The sequence below is a fragment of the Dipodomys merriami genome, unplaced genomic scaffold (genome assembly GCF_024711535.1).
Source record: "Dipodomys merriami isolate MVZ:Mamm:240054 unplaced genomic scaffold, mDipMer1.0.p SCAF_163, whole genome shotgun sequence".
Lineage (NCBI taxonomy): Eukaryota > Metazoa > Chordata > Mammalia > Rodentia > Heteromyidae > Dipodomys > Dipodomys merriami.
In genome coordinates, this window is record NW_027202971.1 from 1036847 (window position 1) to 1062964 (window position 26118).

At 66.4% G+C, this 26118-nt stretch overlaps 2 protein-coding genes across 4 annotated transcripts in view; one reads left to right on the forward strand and one right to left on the reverse strand.

The window, feature by feature from the left end:
* Ncor2 (nuclear receptor corepressor 2) overlaps positions 1 to 26118 on the reverse strand; it is a 103928-nt gene that overhangs the window by 73001 nt on the left and 4809 nt on the right. For 2 of the 3 annotated variants that reach the window (XM_070024877.1, XM_070024878.1), the window contains exons 1-2: positions 12913 to 13147; positions 2798 to 2975 (exon numbers count right to left, since the gene is read on the reverse strand). In XM_070024877.1, coding sequence (XP_069880978.1) covers positions 2798 to 2899 — 102 coding nt within the window. In that variant the 5' untranslated portion in view covers positions 2900 to 2975; positions 12913 to 13147. Of the gene's footprint in view, positions 1 to 2797; positions 2976 to 12912; positions 13148 to 20240; positions 20286 to 26118 lie in introns of those variants that run through there. The other variant, XM_070024876.1, reaches the window with a different exon arrangement.
* On the forward strand, positions 11281 to 18103 carry LOC138828717 (collagen alpha-1(I) chain-like). Its single transcript, XM_070024787.1, has 6 exons — positions 11281 to 12098; positions 12317 to 12718; positions 13178 to 13278; positions 13842 to 14030; positions 15551 to 15812; positions 17134 to 18103. The coding sequence occupies exons 1-6, from the start codon at positions 11281 to 11283 to the stop codon at positions 18101 to 18103; spliced, it is 2742 nt and encodes a 913-aa protein (XP_069880888.1).

Here is a 26118-nt window from a genome sequence, read left to right on the forward strand (position 1 = left end):
CGCTCCATTTCCCACTCTCTCCATCACCTGTGTGCGCTGCAGACAACTACGGGACACACGTGGGCATGTACAGACACACGCACAACCACACACACAACCACATATCCACCATCTACGGGACACACGTGGGCACGTACACACACACACACAGCCACACACACAACCATATGTCCACCATCTACGGGACACACGTGGGCACATACACACACACACAGCCACACACACAACCATATGTCCACCATCTACGGGACACATGTGGGCATGTACACACACAGACACACGCACAGCCACACACACACAACCACATGTCCACCATCTACGGGACACATGTGGGCATGTACACACACACAGCCACACACACACAACCACATGTCCACCATCTACGGGACACATGTGGGCATGTACACACACACAGCCACACACACACAACCATATGTCCACCATCTATGGGACACACGTGGGCACGTACACACACACACAGCCACACATACAACCATATGTCCACCATCTACGGGACACACGTGGGCACGTACACACACACACACACAGCCACACACACAACCATATGTCTACCATCTATGGGACACACGTGGGCACGTACACACACACACACAGCCACACACACACAACCACACACACAACCACACACACAACCATATGTCCACCATCTACGGGACACACGTGGGCACACACACACACAACCACACACACACAACCACATGTCCACCATCTACGGGACACATGTGGGCATGTACACACACACAGCCACACACACAACCATATGTCCACCATCTATGGGACACATGTGGGCACGTACACACACACACAGCCACACACACAACCATATGTCCACCATCTACGGGACACACGTGGGCACGTACACACACACAGCCACACACACACAACCACACACACAACCATATGTCTACCATCTACGGGACACACGTGGGCACACACACACACAACCACACACACACAACCATATGTCCACCATATCCACAGATATACACACACACCATACATGCCCAAGTATACCCACTATGTATACAAATACATGCCATACACACACACACACACCCCATACACTTGTCTATTCATATGTACACCACACATACCGTATACATACATATACTACACACACAACTGTAAATACATACGTGTACATACACATAGCACACGCAGCACACATACAACCATACACACATCATACACACCATGCCATACGCTACACACACTACATGCACGCACGCATGCAACACAGCTGGCCTCACAACCTAACTGTCCCTGCTCAATGCTGGGGTCCCAGGGGCCAGGCCGCCCAGCCAGCCCTGCCCCCGCCGCGGCTGCGCGCGGCGCTCTCCGCCCAGCGGCGTGGGGATGCTCAGGAGGAGCAAGGGCTCTGGGCCTTGGCAGGCCACGCCCGCGGGTGGATCCCCATGGAACCCTCTGCCCTGGGACCCCGGGGAATGGCATGAGCCCGTCCTGAAGAGAGCGAGCTTGAGCCGTGGGATGGGCAGAGCCGAGCAGGAAGGCTGAGGCCGGGGCGGGCTGGAGTGACACCCGGGTCACGGGGGCGGGGTCAGGGGTCAGGCACTTCCGGGAGGGCACCCATGCGTGGCCCACCACTCCCCACCAAGACGGGAACTGCGCCTACCGGGCAGAGCCCTGCTCACCCCGAGGGGCCGGGACCACCTCATCCTCTCAGCCGCATCCAGCATTCCTGCTGCTCCAGGAGTGAGGCATCCGGGGTCAGAGGTCACATCGGGCAGAGGGCAGGAATGCGGGTGAAAGGGCAGGGGCCGTAGCAGCCTAGACTCCCTGACACTGGCCCACAGGGAAGGCAGGTGAGGAGCAGGTATCCAAAGGACAGGATGCGGAGCAGGAGGGAAGCCAAAGGCATCTGGCAGCAAGAGCAGCCAGGACAGGCAGGGCGCCTCACGGGGAGGTCACCCCGCAGCGGCCAGGACAGGCAGGGCGCCTCACGGGGAGGTCACCCCGCAGCGGCCAGGACAGGCAGCTCAGCCTCACGGGGAGGTCACCCCGCAGCGGCCAGGACAGGCAGGGCGCCTCACGGGGAGGTCACCCCGCAGCGGCCAGGACAGGCAGGGCGCCTCACGGGGAGGTCACCCCGCAGCGGCCAGGACAGGCAGGGCGCCTCACGGGGAGGTCACCCCGCAGCGGCCAGGACAGGCAGGGCGCCTCACGGGGAGGTCACCCCGCAGCGGCCAGGACAGGCAGGGCGCCTCACGGGGAGGTCACCCCGCAGCGGCCAGGACAGGCAGGGCGCCTCTGGGCAGCACAGACTCACGGGCCCCAGCGCAGAGGCTGGCAGGCTCCCCAGGGCCCAGACGCTGCCGGCAGCAGTGGTGCGCTGTCGGGGCCCCATGCCAGCAGCCCCATCACTGCCTGAGCTGGCCTCAGAGCCTCAGGAGATGAGCAGAGAGGTCATGAGCGCCAGCGACGGGGCTGTGACGCCAAGGCCCCCGGAAACTAACCCAACCCAGGAGAGAAGAGCGGAGGCTGGCCAGGCTGGAATGGACACAGCTGCGTGGATACAGGACGCACACTGCAAGCTGATCTGCACAGAGCCTCTGGCCCGACCCCGCCTCCCCCTCCTCCCGCCCCCCATCTAATGGCTGGCTCCACCAGCCCGACCCACTTGCCAGCACAGGGCCGAGAAGGGTCCTGGGGGAGGCTGGTCGCTGTCTAAGACTCAGGGCCACTGAGGCCACACAGCCTGGCTCCAAGGACGTGGCAGAAGAGCCCCCGAGAGGCCGTGGCCTGCCGCGAGTCTTACCGTGTGGGGCCGGGCGATCTGCACCGGGTAGATGCCGTGGGGCGGGTAGCGGGTCTCGGTGGCCCTCCACGTCTGGGCCACTGGCTGTGTGGACCCCGACATGGTGCACGGGGGGCTTTGGGGCCCGGTGAGTGGTTATCTCCACAAAGGACTAGAGGCCGGTCCTCCTCACCAGCCCCTGAGGGGAAATAAACAGAAACAGAGCCCGGTCAGCGGGGGCCCGCACCCCACCCAAGACCGGGCGGGGTCCCCTCACGGTGGCCCCCAGCAGACCTCCTCCATCCAGCCGCTCACCCGCCGCCCTCAGCAAGGGGGGACAGACAGCCCACGTGGCCGAGGCCCCCATCCACAGCTGCGCCCAGAGCCCGGGAGCCCCATACCCACTGGGCCACAAGCACCACGCCGCCTAAGGGGCTTTCCGGGCTCCAGGGCAGAGCTTCCCCAAAGCCCCTGGCCGCGGCCTCTGCGCTGTCAGGTCTGGGCTGGGGGGGGGGGGGGAGTCCACAGGCAGCGGTGTCCAGCGTCACATCGGGCAGGCATAGGTCACACAGCGTGACCCAGCGTAGCCCTCCCGGAGGACACCCCCATGAGAAGGTGACGCTGACAGGGCAGGACAGACAGAGACAGGGGGTCAGGGGCACTCAGAGCCGCATGAGGGGAGAGTCTGAGGACAGGAGCCGGTGGGGCCGGTGGGGCCCGGTTCTGAACAGGAGGGCCTCAAGTGGCAGAGGACAAAGACCCCACAGGCCCCGAGGCTCCCCACAGAGCCTCCAGTGCCGGCCACGCTGGGACCCTGGGGCCCTGACCTGCGTCACCACCGCTGCTGACCCAGGGCCAAGCCCAGCCCCGGCCCTGCTCCCGGAGAAAGAACATCGTCAGCCTGGAAGAAGACTCCAGACCTGGAAAGCCAAGCCAAGCCGACTGCCGGGTGGCCCCCCCACAACGCCTGCCTGGGGCCGAGGCGCCCGGCCTGCAGGCCTGTGGTGACAGCCCCAGGGCTCACAGGAGCCACAAGCCTGTCCGTGTCCTGCTCCCCATCCTCACCCTCTGCGGGCGTGCTCATGCCTCTCTGCCCAGGATCCTGGGTGGTCACATGATCTGGGCCCAGCCAATCACCTTCCTGAAGCCAGTGATTGGCTGTGAGGCGGGCACATGACCCAGTCTGAGCCAGGAAGGCTGTCTTGAGACTCTGGCTGAAGACCGGGACTGGCGAGGCCTGCTGGGGGTCTCCCCCCAGCTCTCGGCAGCCAAGCGGCAGAAGCTCAGCAACAAGGACAGCTGTGGCTAGAAGGCAGGAGTAGGGAGCGAGCCCCCACCCGCCCCGTCTGCCCCAGCTGGGCCGGCAGGCCCCGGTGGGAGGAAACCAGAGCCCAGCCTGATGCCCCTCCAGAAAGGACATGCCGTGAGCCCACCACCCCTGGGCCGCGCGGCCTGGTGCTGGCGGGCCGCCTCCCTCCTTGGGACCTCTGCCAAGTGGAGTGGCCACTCTAGCGCGACTGCCTCAGACCGCCCCACCGGTGGGCCACACGGCCGCTGGCCGGCAGCGGAGCCTGGCCCCTCGGCTTTCAGGGGTGTCCGGGAGGGGTCTGCAGCGGCGCCAACAGGAAGGAGCTGTGCCATCCAAGGACCCCCGTCGGCCGCCAGAACAGCATCCCGGCCAGTGCGGCCGCCGCGGCCTCCTGTCCCATCACCAGTTCAGCGGGCCCTCTTCCCACCACTCGATCCTCAGGCTTCTGTGTGGAGCCTCGAAGTCTACAGCACGGCCCTGGTGTTGGCCCTGGGACGCCACTCCCAGCATCACGTGAAAGGAAGAACCCACCAGCTCGTGCACACGTGCATGCTAAGAACAGGGCATCCACACAGCTTTCTGCTAGTGGAGTACTACTCAGCCATAAAAAAGCATCACACCGAAAAGGGGCCAGACACCCACACACACACGGTGTAAATGTCTAGAGCAGGCCGTGCCCGGTCAGAGGTGGCCAGGTGAGGCTTGGGTAGAGGGAAGAGGTTTGATACAAGTGAGGCGGGGGTACAGCAAAGGAGGAGGGCACTGTGGGGAGAGGGTGCGGAGGAGGCCACGCAGACCTCCAAGGGGAGAGATGGCGGCTGTGGGCAGAGGCCACAGACACGCACACAGACGTGAGGAAGCGGGCAGGAGGGGCGGCACAGAGGAGGAGGTGGGCAAGCAGGGCGGAGGCAGGGCGGCCGCAAGGACAGAGGCGGGGCAGCCCAAGCGTGGAGCCTGGTAAACAGCGGGCGCTCGACGAGGCTTGCTTGACCAAAGGACAGGCTGAGCCCGGCCGCGGGCCGCCAGAATCCCCCTGGGCTGGGGCACCCCGTGCGTGCCGCCCCCCCGAGCCCCGCTGAGACCCCGAGGTGCTGAGCTCTTCACTGACCAGCGCCCCCACGCAGGGCCTGAACCCAGCCCCCTTCTGCCCCCGGTGGGATCCCCAAACCCCACATCCAGACAGGCTCAGAGCCCCCGCACCTGCATGCTGCCCGCCGTGCCCAGACCCGCTGCGGCGGCATACGGCAGTGCCCGCCGGGGCTGCGGACATCTGGCACACAGGTGCCCATGGCACTGCGGCAGGAAGCTGCCCCCCGACCCCGCTTCCCGAGGAAGCCATGGGGCTGGCCCCCGGGGGACACGGGCCACGTGTGAGCAACAACCAAAGTCCTGGGCCGGAGACCAGCTCACCGGCGGGTAGCGGGGCCGCCCCACGGCCCGGCAAGGCCCAGGCCGCGCTGGGCCACGCCAGGCCGCCACCTCCCCCACACCGGCGGCTCCGGATGAGCCTGGCTGCAGATGGCGACCGAATGCCTCTAGGGTCTCCACAGTCCTGCTGGGAGAGGGCTGCAGAGCCCCCCACCCCTGCCAGGGGTCAGGACCCCCCCCCCCGCACTTAGCTCTGAACCCTTGCCTGGACCCAGCTGTGCCTGAAGCTTCCCCGGAGGGGGGGCTGTCCTCAGACAGCGACCCTGGGAGCTCCAGGGTCAGGTCTCCTGGGACACTCGGGGCCCCGCCCTGGGACGCGCCATCCCCACGCGGGCCCCAGGGGCAGGAGGCTGCCATGGGGTGCTGGGAGGCAGCTTCGCAGACACCCCAGGTAGCCCTGGCGGCACCGCGCTCCTCCAGACTGTGGCCCGGGACAAACCTCCCACCTCTAAGGCTCTCAGGCACACTGGGTCCAGGAGGAGGAGGCCGTGGGCAGAGCAGGAGGAGGAGGAGGGAGGCCGTGGGCAGAGCAGGAGGAGGAGGAGGGAGGCCGTGGGCAGAGCAGGAGGAGGAGGCCGTGGGCAGAGCAGGAGGAGGAGGCCGTGGGCAGAGCAGGAGGAGGAGGAGGCCGTGGGCAGAGCAGGAGGAGGAGGAGGCCGTGGGCAGAGCAGGAGGAGGAGGAGGCCGTGGGCAGAGAAGGAGGAGGAGGAGGCCGTGGGCAGAGCAGGAGGAGGAGGCCGTGGGCAGAGCAGGAGGAGGAGGAGGCTGTGGGCAGAGCAGGAGGAGGAGGAGGCCGTGGGCAGAGCAGGAGGAGGAGGCTGTGGGCAGAGCAGGAGGAGGAGGAGGCCGTGGGCAGAGAAGGAGGAGGAGGGAGGCCGTGGGCAGAGCAGGAGGAGGAGGCCGTGGGCAGAGCAGGAGGAGGAGGAGGCCATGGGCAGAGCAGGAGGAGGAGGCCGTGGGCAGAGCAGGAGGAGGAGGGAGGCCGTGGGCAGAGCAGCAGGAGGAGGCTGTGGGCAGAGCAGGAGGAGGAGGAGGCCGTGGGCAGAGCAGGAGGAGGAGGCTGTGGGCAGAGCAGGAGGAGGAGGAGGCCGTGGGCAGAGCAGGAGGAGGAGGCTGTGGGCAGAGCAGGAGGAGGAGGAGGCCGTGGGCAGAGAAGGAGGAGGAGGGAGGCCGTGGGCAGAGCAGGAGGAGGAGGCCGTGGGCAGAGCAGGAGGAGGAGGAGGCCATGGGCAGAGCAGGAGGAGGAGGCCGTGGGCAGAGCAGGAGGAGGAGGGAGGCCGTGGGCAGAGCAGGAGGAGGGAGGCCGTGGGCAGAGCAGGAGGAGGAGGAGGCCGTGGGCAGAGCAGGAGGAGGAGGCTGTGGGCAGAGCAGGAGGAGGAGGAGGCCGTGGGCAGAGCAGGAGGAGGAGGCTGTGGGCAGAGCAGGAGGAGGAGGAGGCCGTGGGCAGAGCAGGAGGAGGAGGCGGCCGTGGGCAGAGAAGGAGGAGGAGGGAGGCCGTGGGCAGAGCAGGAGGAGGGAGGCCGTGGGCAGAGAAGGAGGAGGAGGGAGGCCGTGGGCAGAGCAGGAGGAGGAGGCCGTGGGCAGAGCAGGAGGAGGAGGCCGTGGGCAGAGCAGGAGGAGGAGGAGGCCGTGGGCAGAGCAGGAGGAGGAGGAGGCCGTGGGCAGAGCAGGAGGAGGAGGCCGTGGGCAGAGCAGGAGGAGGAGGAGGCCGTGGGCAGAGAAGGAGGAGGAGGAGGCCGTGGGCAGAGCAGGAGGAGGAGGCCGTGGGCAGAGCAGGAGGAGGAGGCCATGGGCAGAGCCAGACCTGTCATGGGCGGCGGCAGTTCACAGCAATGGCCCGCCCTCCGTCCATCCCTCCCAGGAGCCTGGAGGGAGCCCAAGTGGAAGCCTGAGGGCGGTCCAGGCCCTGAGGAGCTTCCCAGCCTCCGCTGGGCAGCCCGACCTCTCTGGGCCTCAGTTTCCTCACCTGCCCTGGGCAGCAGGGCTCTGGGGTGTCGCTGGGGGCGGGGAGGGCTTGGGGTTGGAAGCCAGCCCCCATGGCACCCCACACGAAGGGCTGAGGAGCCCAGACAGCACCCTGCGGGCGGGATGCGGGCAGTGGCGCGGGGCTGGGACCCGGGTGAAGGCTGGCCTCCGGCCCTCTGGGCTCCAGGGCGGCTTCTGCAGTCAAGCTGCAGACACATGGCGGCCCGACGTCCGGGTCGGAGGCTCCGTGGCCAGCGCGTGCGGTCACCGCCCGCAGCCCACCTCTGGAGCTCTCCCACGGAGTCCCCAGCCCTCGCCACCGTGCGCGGCAGGCGGCTGGGCCACTCGGCCAGGTCGGCTTCCTCAAGCTCCGGGAGGCCCCGTGTCAAACCCATACCACCCGCCGAGGCCGGTGCTGGCGCCTCACCAACCAGGCTCAGGCCGCAAGGTTGCACGTGGCCATGGGAGGCGCACAGGGCCGGGGCACCGGAGTGCTCCAAAAGAGAGGGGAGCAAGTGGGCGCAGACCCGACCCCTCCTCGGGGCCCCCGGAGGCTGGCCTGCCCGGAAGGTGCCGTGTGGCCCTGGTGGGGCTGCGCCCGCGCAGTTACTGCCAGCCCGGCCCCACCCACGCCGCTGCCCACCAGCCTTGACCAGAGAAAGGCCCCGTTATGATGTCACAGGCTGGGAACCGCGCCTGGGCTGCAGGCCCAGGGACAAAGGGGGCATTGTCACGTAAATACCCCCCCAGAGGAAGGGGCGGACCCAGCTTCCAAGCTGCAGGAAAAATCCACCATCTTCCAGAAAGCCTGGCATGGGGGGGGGGGGGGCGCTGAGGGCCTCAGACCCACGGCACCGCGGGCACAGCCTGGGATAGGCAGCCCTGCCCAAGCTGAGCGGGACCCAAGGCAGAGGCCGCCGGACCCGGCAAGGAAGGGCCGCTGCAGTGTCAGGACCGTCCCTCACAGCACCCGTGTCCCCTGTCCACGCCACCCACTTCCTGAAGCTGCGGGGCGGTCAGACCCCTGCCTACCCTCCTGACCCCAGCTCCCTGGCCTCTGGGAGTGGTGCACACCTGCAAACCAAGACATCCCAGCTCCCCAGGGGCCCCCAGGCCGGCGCCTCTGCGGTGGCCCAGATTCCAGGGTGAGAGCCAGCGGCTGCACCGCACCCCAGAGGTACCATCAGTAGGCCCCTGTGCCCACCCGTACCCAAGGACACTCATACCCAACGAACCGCCACTTGAACACGGCCCAAAGGAGTGAGGGACCTGTGAGAGGACAGCACGTGACAAGGTCCTGGGGCACGACCATCGCTGGAGCCTCAGAGCCATAGCCAAGAGGCTCAGGAGACTGGACAGCTCAACCTCCGTGGCCATCCTCTGTGCTATCAGAGTGGCCAGGACACAAGACCAAGCTGTAACCCGTGCCCCCAACACTAGTGCCGACACCCCTTCCCCCAACACCTGTCCCCCCCATGCCCCGGACATGTGTCCCCAACACTCATACCCCCACCCATCCCCAACACTCCATCCCGACCCCCCGTCCCCCAACACCTGTGCCCCCAACACTCATACCCCCACCCATCCCCAATACTCCATCCCGACCCCCCCCCGTCCCCCGACACCTGTGTCCCCAGACGCAGCCTCCACTGGCCCAGACAACTGAAAGCTCTTCCCGAGGGGTCAGCATGGGGTCCAGGCCCTGCAGGAGCACAAGGGTCCCGCGTGGGTCCCGCCTGGGGTCTGCGGGCACAGAGAAGCCCGCCTGGTGTGCAAGCCCCATGGGGCCGGCCTCTGGGGCCTCGGGAGGACCTTGGGCAGAGAACCAAGGGGTGACCCAGCCACGGCTGGCCCCGCCAGGCCAGCGCAAGACAGCGGGAAGGGGAAACTGCGGGGGGGGGGGCTCAGCGAAGGGGCCTGGCCATCGCGAGTGTGACCACACGCGTCACTCTGACCTTGGGACCTTGGGATTACAGCCCACCAGGTGTCCCGGGGTCTGCAGATCTGGGGAGAGACGAGAGAGTGGGGCCTGGGGGGAGGGGACCAGAGGGGGAGGCCACCGGCCTCCCACAGAGTGAACCCCACGCAGCACCCAGTCCAGGCACAGGTGGCCCACCACCCACCACCCTGGAGAGCCAGCCCAGCCCAGCCCCACACACAGCGGCTGCGGCGGCTCAGCCTGTGCACTGGTGGGAAGAGCAGGGGCCACACAGCACCTCCCATCCACACCCGACGCCAGTGTGCACCAAGACGGTGCCAGGCCATTCCCCACAGAGGACAGAGCGGGCTCCATGGAGACCCCACAGAGGACAGAGCGGGCTCCACGGAGACCCCACCACCAAACACAGAGCGGGCTCCACAGAGACCCCACAGAGGACAGAGCGGGCTCCACAGAGACCCCACCACCAAACACAGAGCGGGCTCCACAGAGACCCCACCACCAAACACAGAGCGGGCTCCACAGAGACCCCACAGAGGACAGAGCGGGCTCCACAGAGACCTCACCACCAAACACAGAGCGGGCTCCACAGAGACCCCACAGAGGACAGAGCGGGCTCCACAGAGACCCCACCACCAAACACAGAGCGGGCTCCACGGAGACCCCACCACCAAACACAGAGCGGGCTCCACAGAGACCCCACAGAGGACAGAGCGGGCTCCACGGAGACCCCACAGAGGACAGAGCAGGGTCCACGGAGACCCCACCACCAAACACAGAGCGGGCTCCACGGACACCCCACCACCAAACACAGAGTGGGCTCCACGGAGACCCCACAGAGGACAGAGCGGGCTCCACGGAGACCCCACCACCAAACACAGAGTGGGCTCCATGGAGACCCCACAGAGGACAGAGCGGGCTCCACAGAGACCCCACCACCAAACAAAGCAAAGGTCAGTCCACGAAGACCCCACGAGCTCCACAGAGATCTCACCACCAAACACAGAGCGGATCCACAGGGATCCCACCACCAAACACAGAGCGGATCCACGGAGATGCCACCACCAAACAGAGCAGGATCCACAGGGATCCCACCACCAAACACAGAGCAGATCCACAGAGATGCCACCACCAGAGTAGGACCCTAAGGAGATCCAAAACACAGCAGAGATCCCACCACCAAATAGAGCAGGGATCCACGGAGATCCCACCATCAAACACCGAGCAAGGATCCAGCGGTCCCACCACCAGATACAGGACAAGATCCAAGGAGATCCTACCTCTGTGACAGAACAAGGATCCAGAGATCCCCACCATCAAACAGAGAGGGATCTATGAAGAATCCAACTGTCAAACCCAGGGCAGAATCCACGGAGATCCCGCCACCAAACACAGAGCGGGCTCCACAGAGACCTCACCACCAAACACAGAGCGGGCTCCACAGAGACCTCACCTCCAAACGTGGAGAGGGATCCAGAGATCCCACCTTCTAGGACAGAAGGGCTCCACGGAGACCCCACCCGCATCACAGTGAGCAAACTGCGGCTGCCCTCCGTGGCACGTCCAAACACTCAACCCGGCTCGCTCTCAGCCCCACGTGCCCAGGCACTGAGGGGAGCGGGTGAAACGCCCCCGCAGCAGACGGGCGCTGGAACCAGGGCAGCGGGGCCCCAGGAGCCCAGGCCCCCTCCGCAGCTCTAAAAGGAAGCTAAGACGTTCCCCACGTCCCTCACCAGAGCTCAACACCTAGCTCAGCAGGGAGGCAGCCCCACCCGACACCTGTGACGGCATGTGGACACGTGCTCAGGGCGTGCAAATGTGAGCCGGGTGTGAGGGCTGCTCCTGATTCCAAGCACCCTGCCCATGGGCGGCCGGACAAGCACCCCAGACAGCCTGTCCGGGGCTGCTGCACCCAATCAAGTGAGAGGAAGCAAACCACGGGACCCTGGGGCAGCAGGGCAGCCCTCCCGAGCAGACACCAGGCCTTGGGTGCAGCCGGGAACCAGACCACGGGACTTCCCTGTCATCCAGAGGTCCCCGGAGAGCCCTGAGGACGGCCAGACAGCGGACAGCTGGCCTGCGTGGCCTGCTGAGAGGCCAGCTCCCTGCCATTCCCGCTGGCCGGAAGTCCCATGCCAGCCACTGGCCCAGCACCCGGTGTCATTTACAAGCCCAGGATCACTGCCACCCCCTGCAAGGACGCGGGCTCCGGCCACAGTGGGCACTGTTGGGGTGTCAGGCCCAGACCTGGCACGGGGGGGGGAGGGGCGCTGTTATCGCAGAGCAAAAGTGCTTAGGGAGCCTAGGGAGGCTGGGGTCCCCTACTATGAGAGCACCCTACAAGACTCAGAGGGGCTGGAGGCCAAGGGAGAGCCCACACCTGACCCTGTGTCGGGTACACTGAGGAGCCCGCCCTACCCGGGCCCCCGCAGGCTGCCCCCTCCTGCCCGGGCTCCAGGCAGGCCCAGGACCTGCCTGAGGCCGCATTCCCCGCTGGGCACTGACTGGGACACAAACCTGGTCTACACTTTCGCTGGAGGGCCGTCGCCGGGCCCCGTGGCCAGCCACGCGGCCACACGGGCCCCCGTGGGCACGCCCGACAGGTCCCCTGGACAGCACGAGGAAGGGCCGGTGCGGTGCCCACCCCCACGTAAGCAGCCGGGCGAGGGTCTCGGGGCTGGGTGGGGTGAGAGCCGACCCTGCAGGTGCCACCCCACCCCCCGCTTTGCAGACAGGGAGACTGAGGCAGCACACCTGAGCAGGGACAGACAGGGACCCGAGCAGGGTCCCACCGCAGCAGCCCGGCTGGGGCGCCCGCAGCTGCCGAGAAACCCAAGTCCCTCCCTTGGCCGGCTTGCAGCTGAGGCCTGTGCGCTCAGAAGCCCTTCCAACTTTCCAGTGTTTATCCGCCCGCCGCTGCCAAGGCCCTGGGCAAGCCTGGGCCGGTGGCCCTGATTTCAAACCAGACGGGGCACCGAGCCAAGCGCCACCTCGGTGGGAAGCCAGGCCAGGCCCAGCACGGCCTGCACCTGGCCGCCCAGGCCGTGTCCCGGGCCCCGGGCCCCACGGCCTCCGAAACCACCCACGAGCCCCAGTGGCCTCGGGGGTACACAGGGCCTGCGGGGGCCCCAACGCCGTCCCGGACTAGAGCAACTTCAGCTAAGCGGCATGAGCGGGGCCGCGGCTCGTCCCCCCCCCCCCCGTCCACTCCCGGTGTCTCTCACCCCTGCCAGGTGGCCCCCAGCAGAGGCCCCACCAAGTCCTGCAAACGACTCCCCTCACCCACCCTGCCGGGGGACATGTGCGGCACCTCCCCCCTCCGTGTCCCCCCACCCCCCCTCCCCGGCCGGAGAACACTGTGAGACAGATACACACACACACACACACACACACACACACGCACACACACGCACACGCACACACACGCACGCACGCACGCCGAGCGAGGACACAGCGGCATCTCCCCGCCCACGCCTGGCTAGCAAGTTCTCTTACCGGGCACATGAGCGGCAGCTTTGAATCCAACTTGCAGAACTCTCCCACGCAGGGCAGGAGGTGGCGGGCCCGCCCAGGTCAGCACAGCCCGCCAGGGTCCCCAGGACACCCTGCCACGGGTGGCAGGCCCATCCTTCCGGGGGCGCGAAGCCGCTCCCCTTCCCGCGAGACTTGAGTTCCCACCCTGGCTGGGGAGGCCCTGCGGAGGGCGCCGGGCCCAGGCGGCCCCTCCGGGCTTCCGGCCTAACGTGCCCCCCCCCAACAGGAGCGGGCCAAGGCTCACCAGGGACCCCCTGCAGCCAGAGCGACCCGCCACGGGCCGCCACCGCGACGCTGGGCCCGCCTGGGCCCGCCTGTGTGCCGGGCGTATAAACACGGAGAATTACATAAGTCCACCCCGCCAGCCCCTGCCAGGCGCACGGAGGGGCCACCCCTCTCCCGGCTTGGCAGCAAGTAATAATCCCCGTCACCATGGCAACGCGGGCGGCCTGCCAGCCTCCAGCCCAGGCCTTTTTATAGCTCAAGAGAAAGGAGAGAGAAGAGAACCTCGCCTTGCTGCTGGCAGGCGGAGCCGGGCCGGCCCGGCCCTCCCGTAACGGTTTCCTCCCGGCCGCAGCCGGGCCTGCAGGCCAGATGGCCGGGGACAGCAGTCCCGTCCTGGCAATCTCAGGGACAGGAAACCAGCTCACCACACGCGCGCGCCGCCCAGGGTCTCCTGCGATGGCCTGGGGGACGATGGGGCTGCTGGGCCTTTCAAGGAAGCGGGCTGGGGCACGGCCAGCAGGCGGCCTGGAGGCCGGCCTGGGCTCCGGGGGCCCCGAGCGTCTGGGCAGGATGGGGCCATACCTTGAGGGGCTCCAGGAAGCGGACCAGATAGCTTCCCAGCAGGCCAAGGAGTTTCTAGAATGGTCTCCAGTTTGCTCTCCCAGCCCAGTACCCAGGAGCTGGGCCCAGGGATCTGGGTCCAAATGTCATCTCCAGAGGCCCCTGGGCCCTGGTGGAGGTCAGGCTGGACCGGATTGGGGTGCTGGGCCTAGTGGGGGTGCAGCGTGAGGCCTTCCCCAGACCTTTGCCTCGGCCAGCAGCAGGGGTGACCCACCGGGACCCTGCTTTCAGAGGTGGGGAAACCGAGACAAGACCAGGGCAAGCCGGGCACCCGCAGCTCCCCTCTGTACCCCTCGCTCGCCGGAGGCTGGGATCCGAAGATTGTGGTTCAAAGCCAGCCCAGAGAGGAAAGTCCATGAGATTCCCATTAGCCACCAGAAAGCCAGAAGTGGAGCTGTGGCTCAGGTGGTAAAGCACCAGCCTCGAGTGAAAAAGCTTAGGGACAGCGCCCAGGCCCTGAGTTCAAGCCCTACTTTTGGCACAAAAACAAACAAACACAAGACCTGGGCACCTGCAAGCCACATTTGGAGCCCAAAGATCGGTGCAGCGCTGTCAGAAGTCCGGCCTCAACGTGGCCACCACGGGACACTGAGATGAGCTGCCAGGAAGGACAGCCAGCAACGGGGCAGGACACTCAACCCCTTTTGTTCTAGACTGTTCTATATATGACCTTCCTGAAAACTGCTGAAGCAGCACGTGGCCCAGGCATCCGAGACACATGGCCGTGCCCCCCACCCACACACACACACTGTCACCCGGTCTCCCCAGCGGCGGGTGGGGACCGGACGGTGGCCCAGTGATGGGGAGCGGCTGCAGCCTTCCATCACACCGTGGACAGAGTCGGACCCAAAGCAAGCTGGGGGTCAGAAGTCACAGCAGCTCTGCGAGGGGACCCCGCTTCCGCCTCACGATGGCCACCCTGGGGCCAGCTCTTGGCCGAAGCCTCTTCTAAGGATCGGCAGGCCCAGCAGCTCTGCCGGTGGCTGCCCGGGTCACAGCGATGTTTCAGGGCACAACTTGACAGCAATCAGAAAGACGCAGAAGGCTGGGCACCGGCTTCCAGGAGAGAAAAAAAGCACCCTGCCCTTCCCTCCTGCCTGGAAGGGCAGCGGAAGGCGCACAAACCTCAGGACGCCGTAATTCCAGCCAGCCCGAGGGAGGCAGAGCGCCGCAGGAGGCAAGTTCAAGGCCAGCCTGGGCTCGGGGCGAGGCCCTGCCTCAGGAACTCCTAACCCCACCTAGAAGAGTCGAAGCCGGGGTGGCCGGGAGGGACTGGGGAACCCCAGTGGACGCAGGGCTTTTGGGGGTGACAGGAGGTGTGCTGGTGGCTGCAGGTAGGTGGTGAAGGCCACGATGCATTCTGTCTGGGTTTGTGGGGCCTCCCCGCCACGCAGCACAGGATGGCGCTAATGCACCCGCCTCCCGGAACGCGGCCCAGAGCTGCTTTACAGGAAACATGCGCACACTTAGCTCCTACTGTATGCACTGGCGAAGCACGGAAGGAGTCAGCCTTTCAGTGCGCTCACACCACAGGGCAGGCTGCAGCAGTCAGTTACCAAGAACCCCACCAGCTCCCCGCTCTTGTCCCCAGCCCCCACAACAGCACCCCAGGAAGGAGGGGCTCCTTGCGCGTCAGCCCCAGTAGTAGCTTCCCACCACCATCTCTTCTGAGAACCGTCACCGGGGTCAGGCCTGGCCTCCTCTCCCCCGAGACCCCGTCACGTACGGCCAGCCCAGTGTCGCACCCCCACAGTGCAAAAGCTGCCCCCTCCCCGGGCCTCCCCGCAGCGGCGGGAAGCCCAGGACAGGGCATCCCACCGGGGACCGGCCGGGGCGCGGCCTGCATCCTCTCCGGGGCCCTGGGAGCAGCGGCTGTGCCCGGCAACTGGCACGGCCACCTGCTCACTCCGGACCCACTTCGGTTCCCACAGCGCGGGGCCGCGGCGTGATGACCCCAATGGCAGCGCGGAGGGTCCTGGGGCACCCAGCCGGCCCGAGCAACGGCCCGGAGGCGGGTACCCCTGGGTAACAGACCGAGAAACTGCGGCGTGAAGCAAGGGAGAGCCACGCCAAGCGCCACATGGGAGGCAGCGTCCGAGTCAGGGTTTGAACCTGGAGCGCTGACCAGCAGCCCCCCAGCCACGGCAGCCAGGGGCCAGCAACTGAGCCACCGCCCTGACCTTCAGAAATGGACTCTCCGGGTGCCAGATACTCCTTCCCGGGACGGCCAGTCCTGAGGTTAGAACTCAGGGCCTGGACACCGTCCCTGAGCTTCTGCGCTCAAGGCCAGCGCTCCACCCTTGAGCTGCAGCTCCACTTTAGCTTCTTCTGGTAATTACTTGGAGACTCAAGTCTTATGAGCTTTGCTGCCCGGGCTGGCTTTGAACCTCGATCCTCAGAGCTCAGCCTCCTGAGTAGCCAGGATGACAGGCGGGAGCCGCCGGCGCCCGGCCTACAAAATTCTTATTTCCAGCTTTTCTTGGAAACAAAAGGAAAATAGGCAGCACGCCGCTTGGCACCGCGGTGCCCTCTCTCCTGTCCGCACCGCCTCCCACGCGCCCCGGACACCGTCCCTGCCCCACGTGGGCCACCCCTGCTGCCGGGAGTGACAAAGGCGGCCGCAGTCAGTGGCCAGACCAGTGACAGCGCGAGTCCGGGTTCCAGTGCTGCCCCCAGCCCCGTGGCGGGCCTGAACCTGCGCGAGCACCAGTCCCACAGAAGGAAGCCGCTGTCACAGTCAGCTCCCAGGGCGTGCTCTGGTGTGGGTGCTCCTGGATCAGCTGCGCCTGAACTTGCCCTGCCCTGATGTCCTACCCATTTGTCTGTGGCCAGACCAGGCCGCAGTGTCTCTGACTCCTAATCCACTCAGCCTCGGGCCTCAGGGACACGTCCCAGCCCCACCACACAGGCCCTGCCCTCAGCACCCCTTCCAGGGATGGCACCGTGCGCGGGCTCCATGCTCTCCTGGACCTCTCTGTTGTTCTGCGTAAATATCCAGAGCATGCTGCTGATGGTAAATGTAAATGAGCCATTAAGACAAGGATGTAAGAAAAGGGTAAGTCTTCACCCTGGGTTTCTGACCTAAGTCACCAAGAGTCAGGGCCCCATGCTGCCCACTCTGGAAGCACATCAGGCTGGGCTCTGCTCCAGCTCTGCTCCTGAACCATGATGGCCCCAGGGCCTTTGCACCCGCTGGGTCCCTAACTATGCCTTCACTTCTTCCTGACCCAGCTCAGATGCCTCCTCAGAGGCTCTTTGCAATTCTCTCATCTAAAGTCACAGAAGTCCTCCCCACACCAGAGTGGCCTGAGCGCCCCCTCCACTTACTTCCCCCAGCAGTGGGCTTCTGGCTTTGCGCGTGGGGTCTTCGCGCTGCCCACCCCCACCTGTGAGCAGGCGGGGCTGGCACGTTGCCGCTGCGACCCGCCAGAGGCCGGCGGAGAGGTCTGCCTGCCCACAGAAGGCCGGGCACGCTGGAGGCCCAGGGAGCCCCACCGGCAGCTGCAGGCAGAGCCGGCTGGCGGCAGCCATGACTAGCACACCGCGGACGGCTGTGGGTGGTGCCACGCAGGCCCCTGCAGAGTGCCAGCTGTGCGCCCCGCAAGCGGTCTCAGCCTCCCTCCCACAAAGCCGGACACAGTGCTGGGGGCCTGGGGCCCTCTGGGGTGCGGGTGACAGGCCAGGCACAGGCCCTCCTCCTCCAGGCCGGACCTTCACCCCAGCTCCTCCAGCAGCCCCTCCCTCCAGCGGCTCCCAGTCCAACAGCCCCGCCCAGGGCTGCTGGCACCGGCCGCTACAGCTGCAGCGAGAGCAAGGCACCCCAGGAGGCGCCCGCAGGCAGACGAGGGCAGCAGGGCCCCGGGGCCGCGTGGCTGTGCGCTGCCCGCAGACCCCGCGGCTCGGGCCGTCAGGGCCGCGTGGCTGTGCGCCGCCCACAGACGAGGGCAGCAGGGCCCGGGGGCCGCGTGGCTGTGCGCCGCCCGCAGACCCCGCGGCTCGGGCCGTCAGGGCCGTGTGGCTGTGTGCCGCCCGCAGACCCCGCGACTCAGGCCATCCCGCAGCCTCCCGCACTGCGCAGCCTCACAGCCTGCACCCGGCCCGACCAGACCAGATGGACACGCAGGGCGGGGCGGGGCGGGGCGGGGCGGGGCAGAGCGGGGACGCAATCGCACCTTCCTTATCACGGGCCAGGACAGCGTCTGTGAAGATGGGAGCCGGGCACCTGAGGCCACCTCCGGTCACCCTGCGTCCTCCTCTGGGGGCCGGCATGGGGACCAAGCTCGTGACACTCCCTAGGACAACGTGAGAAGCCCACAGTCCTGTGACCAAATCTCACCAGCCATGGGACCACAGGCAGGACCCCAGAACTCCCTGCCTCAGTTTCCCCTGGTGGAGGGGTGATGAGAAAGTGCACATCAACCAGGAACACGGTTGCAGGCAGCATCCTGTGGCAACCCTACCCCCTGGACCCCGCCTGCTGCCCCCCCACAGCTGGGAAGGGGGAGAGGCTGTGTCGGACGGACGAGACAGGTTGGATGTGATTAAAAGCAAGTGCAAGGGCTGGGAAGGTGGCTCAGTGGTAGAGCGCTTGCCTTGCATGCATGAGGCCCTGGGTTTGATTCCTCAGCACCACATAAGAAAAATGCCGGAAGTGGCGCTGTGGCTCAAGTGGTAGAGCACTAGCCTTGAGCTGAAGAGCTGAGGGACAGCGCCCAGGCCCAGAGTTCAGGCCCCACAACCGGACCCAAAAAAAAAAAGCAAGTGCGAACCAGGCGCCAATAGCTCACACCTGTAATCCTAGCTTCTCAGGAGGCTGAGATCTGAGGATCGTGAAACCCTTATCTTCAATACACCACCAGAAAACCAGAAGTGGTGCTGTGGCTCAAGTGGCAGAGCACTCGCCTTGATCTGAAGAGCTGAGGGACAGCGCCCAGGCCCAGAGTTCAAGTCCCATGACTGACAAAAAAAAAAAAGTAAGCGCAATTACCCAGCGGGCACCCATCCCCAGCGGCCACGCGGACGTAACGCGGCGCCCCTTAGTCCATTACTCATTTATGGATTGCTTATTTAACTTGTGGGCCTCCCTCCCTGAAAAGCCATCTCAGCTGACACCCCTGGGGCTCAGGAGGAGCCCCGCCCCACCTTGTGCCCCTCAAAGTTCAGGAAGGTTCAACCCGGCAGAGCCACGCTTCGTACCACCGCTAGGTGGACGAGGACGGGCACATATGCCACGGGCAGCCGCTGTGCTGTCTCTGGGCCGGGGCCGCGGCCGGTCACCTCACCGCTGCCTGCTGCCCGACACCTCCTGGGAGGATGGGGAGAAGACCGGGCGCTGGGGCTGCCAGGGCGCACCCAGCAGAGCGAGGGGGACGCAGCAGGACTGGGGGTCCGCGTCCCCCCACGGCCAGGGTGCCGCCTCGGGGGAGAGGGCCTGGACCTGCGCAGAGCCGGGGCCGCCCCGCCCCCCCAGCACCGCCACTTGCTGCATCTGAGGTGCCCCACAAGGGGGGGGACAGGGAGCGTGTCCTGAGCAGGGGACGAGGCCCCCGCCCCGCGCCCGTCCACCGCCGGGGGGACAGGGAGCCGGGGCCCTGCCCAGGCCCCTGCTGCTGCACCCGCGGCCCCACGCCCGGGTCCCCTTCCCCCACCGAGGACCAGAGCTGCCGGGCCCCTCCTGGCCCCCGCAGGCCTTGTCTTGGGCCTCGGAATCCCACCCCAGGGGCCTCCCAGGAAGGAGCGGGGACCCCTGTCTGTCTCCTCCCTTGGGCCTGCAGAACACCGGGGGAGGAGGCCAGGCGCCCTTTGTCATCTGGCGTGGTGGGCAGAAATGCTGAATGGGGGCACGGTGGGCGGGAGGGGGACGAGGGGGCCGGGGGAGAGATGTGCCCGAGGTGCAGATGCCCAGCCCCCACGCAGCGCCCCCCACCCCACCCCCAGAGCCGCCGCCACGACCGCGGCTGCGGCACGAAAACAGAGCCTGGAGGCCGACCCCCCCAGCCGTGCCACGGAGGTCCCCGAAAGCTCAGGACAAAGAGATGCGGCCGGACAGTGAGACCTGTGGACAGGAGCCCCACACGCCACCGCAGGGTCTCTGCACGGGCGGTGCCCTCTCCCTCACCCGGCTCCTCCAGGGCTTGGCTCCAACGCCATCTCCTCCAGGAGGCCCACCCCGCGCCTCCCCAGCCCTCCGCACCCCTCTGCCCGTGAGGACAGGAGGCCGTCCACGCCCGCGGCGTCCTCTCCAGCGCCCAGCCCAGCCCTGCCCAGCACAGTCGGTGCTTCAGAAAAAACGCAACAAAGGGAGGGTGGCTCCTCTGCGGTGGCAGCCCAGGGACCGCGCGCCCGCTGCCCCCTCAGCCGCTGCCACAGGGCCACGCCCCACCCCGCTCCCGACCCCCCTCCAGGACGGCCCCAGCCCAGGCCGGGGACAGCCATGCACCTACCGGAAGCTGCCGCCGGCAAGGCGGTCCTCAGAGCCGTGGGGAGACCTGCAGGAGAACACAGGGCTGTGTTACCAAACGCGGCGCAGGTGGACAGGGTGCGGCCCGCCCGCCCACGGGCCGGGGGCTTCCCGCCATCGCCCCGGAGCCACCAGGCCTCCACAAGCCTCCCCAGACGACCCCTGGCCAGCACGCTCTGGACACCCCTGCCTCATGACGTTCCGCACACCCAGCCGGGCACCGTGGCTCACACCTGCAGTCCTCCGGGGCTTGGCCACCGGTCAAGCCCAGCGCAGACAGCCCAGCCCTCAGACACCCCTAAGCCCTGCAGGCCGTGGTGCCCACCTGCTTTCCTAGCTACTGGGAAGTGAACACGGGTGGGCTGTGCGTGACCCCGGCTCAGAAAGGGGGCACAAAAACCAGGGCTGGCCGGGCGCCGGTGGCTCACGCCTGTCATCCTAGCTACTCAGGAGGCTGAGATCTGAGGATCGCAGTTCAATGAACCACCAGAAAACTGGAAGTGGCGCTGTGGCTCAAGTGGTAGAGTGCTAGCCTTGAGCTGAAGAGCTCAGGGACAGCACCCAGGCCCAGAGTTCAAGCCCCACGACCAACCAAAAAAGAAAAAAAAACAGGGCTGGGGTGTGTTCTGCAGGAAGAGCACCTATCTAACAAGCATGAAAACCCAAGTTCAGGGACTGGGAAGGTGGCTCAGTGGTAGAGCGCTTGCCTTGCATGCCTGAGGCCCTGGGTTCGATTCCTCAGCACCACATAAGCAAAAAGAAAAAAGCTGGAAGTGGCGCTGTGGCTCATAGTGGTAGAGCGCTAGCCTTGAGCTGAAGAGCTGAGGGACAGCGCCCAGGCCCAGAGTTCAGGCCCCAGGACTGGACCCAAAAAAAGAAAAAGAAAACCCAAGTTCAAATGCCATGCATCCAAATAAAACCGAAGAACCTCTAGATCACCTGCGCAGCCACGGGTGGCAGTGACAACCACACCCAGCAGATAGGACCGCAAGAGCCCAAAACCCAACCTGTCACGCACACTAGGTCAGTGCAATGCACTCACGTCCGCAGTGAGGACAAAATGCAGTGCCAACCAGAGGCCACCGAGGCCCCGGGCGGCCGGTGGTGTGCTGCAGTCAGACGTTCCGGGTGGGCTGGAGCTTGCGGGTGGGGACGGGCCCCGGGGCGGGGCTGGTGGCAGACGCACCCCACACAACCTTCCCAGAAAGCTCCGCCACCACTGGCTCCCACGCGCAGCACGCTGTGCAGGACGGCGGACAGGGAGTCCCAGCCACGGCCGACCCGCGCTGCTCAGAGCACAGGGCGAGCACACGGGGCGCACCCTGAGGAACCCCAGGCTGTGCACCCCAGCCCTGCACACAGGATCCGGGAAAGGTGGGGGTCAACAATGCCAAGGGCGTGACCCTGCAGATGCGGGGCGCTGGCCCCTCCCCGCCAAGACAGGTTCCCTCTACCACCCCGCCTGCCACTCCCCGCCTGGCCAGTGACTCAGGACAGTGGAGACGGGGGGGGGGGGGGGGGGGGGAGGCAGGCTCTCCTCCCTCATCCTAACCTTGAAACCAAGGGGATTCCTCCAAGTCATCCTGGAGACCCGGGCCCTCACACACCTCAGCCTCAAGCGCCTGTCAAGGAACTGGACCAGAGACTCACACCTGTAGTCCTTGCTACCTAGGGACTGAGAGCTGAGGCTCTGAGTTCAAAGCCAGCATCAACACAGAAGTCCATGAGATGCTTTATCTCCAGTTAACCACCAAAAGAACCGGAAGTGGAGCTGTGGCACAGGGGGTAGAGCACTTGCTTTGAGCAAAGAGGCTCAGGGTCAGTGCCCAGGTGCTGGGTTCGAGCCCCAGGACTGGCGTGAAAACGAGAAAAGGAAAAAGGAACTAAAAAGAGAGAGAAGTCCTTCGCGTGCGCGGTGTCGGGGGCTGGGGCAGCCATGCCGTGAGGGCTCCGGGGCCAGGCGCCCGGGCTCCAGTCTGGCCTCTGCTCCACCCTTGCGTGGGGCGGGCCGCCTCAGAGCTACTGGAGGGGGTGCCGCTGAGCCCAGCCACCGCGACCCTCTGGAAGCTCTGGCCCAGCGGCCAGGCTGAGGGGCAGAGCTGGCCTCTGCCCGCCCAGCCCAGGCTCGAAGCGGTGGGGCAGCAGGGGCGCACGGGGAGGGTCCGGTGGCTTCTTCCCTGCCCTGCCCTCCTCTCCCCTTTCCTCTCGGCGATGTGTGTTTTCCCATCCGTGTGCCCCTCTCGAGACCGGCCCTGCAGGAAGGCTGACAGGGAGGCGGGCCGGGCTCCCGAAGCCTGGGCGGCCGGCCACCTGCCGCCTGTCCGTAATGGACAGACAGAGCCCCGTCTCAGGGAGTGCACTCACCCCAGGAGCAGCTGGGGTCCAGCCGCCCTCTGCCGGTCACCTCCCGCCGCCGAGGCCCGCTGACCGGCCCGAATCCTGCAGATGCTGGAGGAGCCAGTGAGGGGCATCCCGACTCCACACCCGGGCACGCAAGCCCCACCTAGGAACTCAGCAGGGCCCCAGGGGAAAGGCCGGGACAGACTGGGAGCCCGGGCAGCTGGGGCCTGCACTGGGGAGGCCTCAGGGCCTCGGAGGGACCTGAACAAGGGGGGAAGGGGACACAAGCTGGTGGCCAAGCAGCAGGAATGAGGACAGGGACCTAGGACACAGACCACCGCGACTGGGTAAACGAGTACCCGAGGGCAAGGACAGCCCTAGATGGCCCGCCGAGGACGAGGAGCCACGCCAGGCAGAGGCAGGGCCTCACTAGGCACAGGTGACGCCAAGGCCGTCCTGGGAGGGGGAGAGAGGGACACTGTGTCCCCCAGGGGTCAGCCCTTCTGCCCAGCGAGGACACGTGGCCTCAGTGCAGACGCACAGCCAGGGGTCCCCAGCCAGCTGACACAGCTCCCTCTCCCCCCAGGGCCCCAGAAAAGTCCACCTGCAGCCCCCTCTCCCCATGGGGGGCGTTCTCAGGTCATCTGACCCAGCTGCAGGAAGCACCCACCCAAGTCCCGGGGGACAGGAAGGGGCTCTGGGATGGTCATGGAAACGGGACACTAGGCAGACCACAGACGGCACCGAACTCGAGTTCAGAGCCCAACCTGACACCGGTCCAGGTCCCGACACACAAGGCCTTCGCGAGAGAGCCACCGTGACGGGGACATGTCACCGGCCGGGGCCGCGGGAGGGGCCGCCAGGCAGCCGCCGACACTCTGATTCAGGAGGCAGAGGCAGGAAGACGTGAGGCTGAGGTCAGCCTGGACTACAAAGCAGGATCTGTCTTAAAAACCCAACAAGCCAGGCGCCAGTGGCTCACACCTGTAATCCTAGCCACTCAGGAGGCTGAGACCTGAGAGTTGTGGTTCAAAGCCAGCTTAAGCAGGAAACTTCGAAAGACCTAATAAACTACTCTAGCCCGAAGTAGCGCTGGGAAGGTGGCTCAGTGGTAGAGCGCTTGCCTTGCATGCATTCCTCGGCACCACATAGCAGAAAAAGCTAGAAGTGGCGCTGTGGCTCAAGTGGTAGAGCGCGAGCCTTGAGCTGAAGAGCTGAGGGACAGCGCCGAGGCCGAGTTCAAGGACAGGCCAAACAAACAAACAAACAAACAAACCATAATCAGGACAGGTACCGGGACTGTAAGAGCGGCCTGCGGACGCTCACGGCACGGCCCTGGTCTCCACCACACCCACCGCACCAACACAGATGAGCCCCCAGGAGGCCGAAGCGCCCCACACAGCCAGCCAGGGGGGGACTGGGCTAAGGCCTGCTGCCCCGGGCCTGTCCTCTGCTCGCACACCGTGGCCCAGACCCCCTGGCGCCATCTCCACCTGCGCCACTGGCCATCTGTGAGCCGGCAGCGGCCGCACCAGGGCGGTTAGAGGCCAGGAGGAGCGGCATCGGCCGCTGGCGGGGCGGAAGGCGCGCTAGTCGCAGCGGCCTGGCTCACAGCCAAGCGCCGGCCAGGCCCAGAGCCTGCAGAGGCCCAGGCAGCCCGGAGACGCCATCTGCCTGTCCACCTGTCTGTCCAGCACAACGCTAAGCCCTTCATTCCTGGTCACCCAGGTCTCACCCAGGCCCCCAACTTCCCCTCCTCCTCTCCCCCTCCCCTTCCCCGCCCCCCATCCCTCATCTCCCAAGAGGCAGGAAACCCCCCTCCCAGCGATACCCCCACCCCCACCACCAGCCTCAGCCCCGGGCTCTGCTGGCTGGGCCAGGGAGGCGGCTAGCAGGGCCACCATGGATCCATCGATCGCCAGAAGCAATTAATTGTCTGGGTCAGGAGATGGTGAAAGAGATTTGTCACCAGAGGCCCAGGGGCCCGTCCTGCAGCCACAGCTCAGCAGCCGGGGCCACGCGCGGGCCCCCATCCCACACCCCGCCAGGAGGACCCAAGCCCTCTCCCCACCCCGCGCCAGCCAGCGGCCGTCAGCGGCCCAGCCCAGCCGCCCAAGGCGACCAGACTCCGGCCCGCTCACAGCCACAGCCACACAGACACCGCCCCGCCTGGACAGCCATACCCAGACGGAGCCGCAGGGATCCAGAGACTCCTATCCAATTAACCACCAAAAGCCAGGCGCGGAGCTGCTTCAGGCGGGAGAGAGCCAGCCTGAAGCAAAAACAGCTAAGAGGCAGCGCCCGGGCCCCGAGCAGAAGCCCTAGGAGCGGCGCCCGATAAACCGATAAGATAAAGCAAAGCACACAGTGAGAAGCACGGTACTGGGGACTCGAACCCAAGCGGGTTCTGGCCGTGGCAGGTACAGAGCTGAGTGGGTCTCTGCGGCTGCAACGGCCTGTGGCGCCACCCCCACCCGCTCAGCCCGGCACTCGGCAGCATGCAGCCTCTCTGCGGCGGGGCCAGCGAGGACAGGGCCGGGGGGCTCCCAAGCCCACGCCAGGCACACCATGAGGACCGTGGCCGCTGTGGCCGCTGGGCAAGCTGCGAGCCTGGGCCTCCGGGCCGGTCCACCCCGTGCGCAGTGCGGACGGAAAGCCCAGCACGGTGGGACCACCAGGTAGACGTGCAGAGGGCCCCACGCCTCGCCAAGAAGCAGACCCAAACTGGGGAGGCGAGGCCTCCTGGAGTGGGCGGAGAAAACGCCAGAATCTGGACCGGGTTAGGTGGCTCGGCCTCCGACTTTTATCTGAGAGGCTCGCTCACTCGCTGGCTCACCCGCAAGAGCTCAAGTCAAGAGCCAGAGCTCCCCTAACCCGCAGGGGTCTCTAAGGGCCGGGGAGGAGGGGGCTGAGGCACTGCCCCGCCCCCCAGAGCAGGCAGGGAAACTGAGGCCCAGGAAGGAAATGGCAGGTGACCCCCCCCAGCCAACCACAGCCTACAGACAACATGGGGAAACTGAGGCAGGGCATGCCCTGAACCTCCCCCAGTGTGAAGACAAAACATGGCAAGCGGCCATGGAGAACACGGGAAGGGTGAAGGCACCCAAAAGACGGGAGAAATAAGAAAGCAGCAAACCCACAGAACCTTCAGAGCGCGGGGGAGTGGGGGACAGCCTCCAGGGACGAGGCCCAGGAGGGGGAGGCCGGGACCTGGGGCAGAGGCCCAGGAGGGGGAGGCCGGGACCTGGGGCAGAGGCCCAGGAGGGGGAGGCCGGGACCTGGGGCAGAGGCCCAGGAGGGGGAGGCCGGGACCTGGGGCAGAGGCCCAGGAGGGGGAGGCCGGGACCCCGGGGCAGAGGCCCAGGAGGGGGAGGCCAGGACCTGGGGCAGAGGCCCAGGAGGGGGAGGCCGGGACCCCGGGGCAGAGGCAAGGCTACCCAGACCAGGGTAGCAAGGACACAGCCAGTGTTCACCCCAACTTCTCTTTTCCCCCCAATCCTGGGGCTTGACTCAGGGCGGGG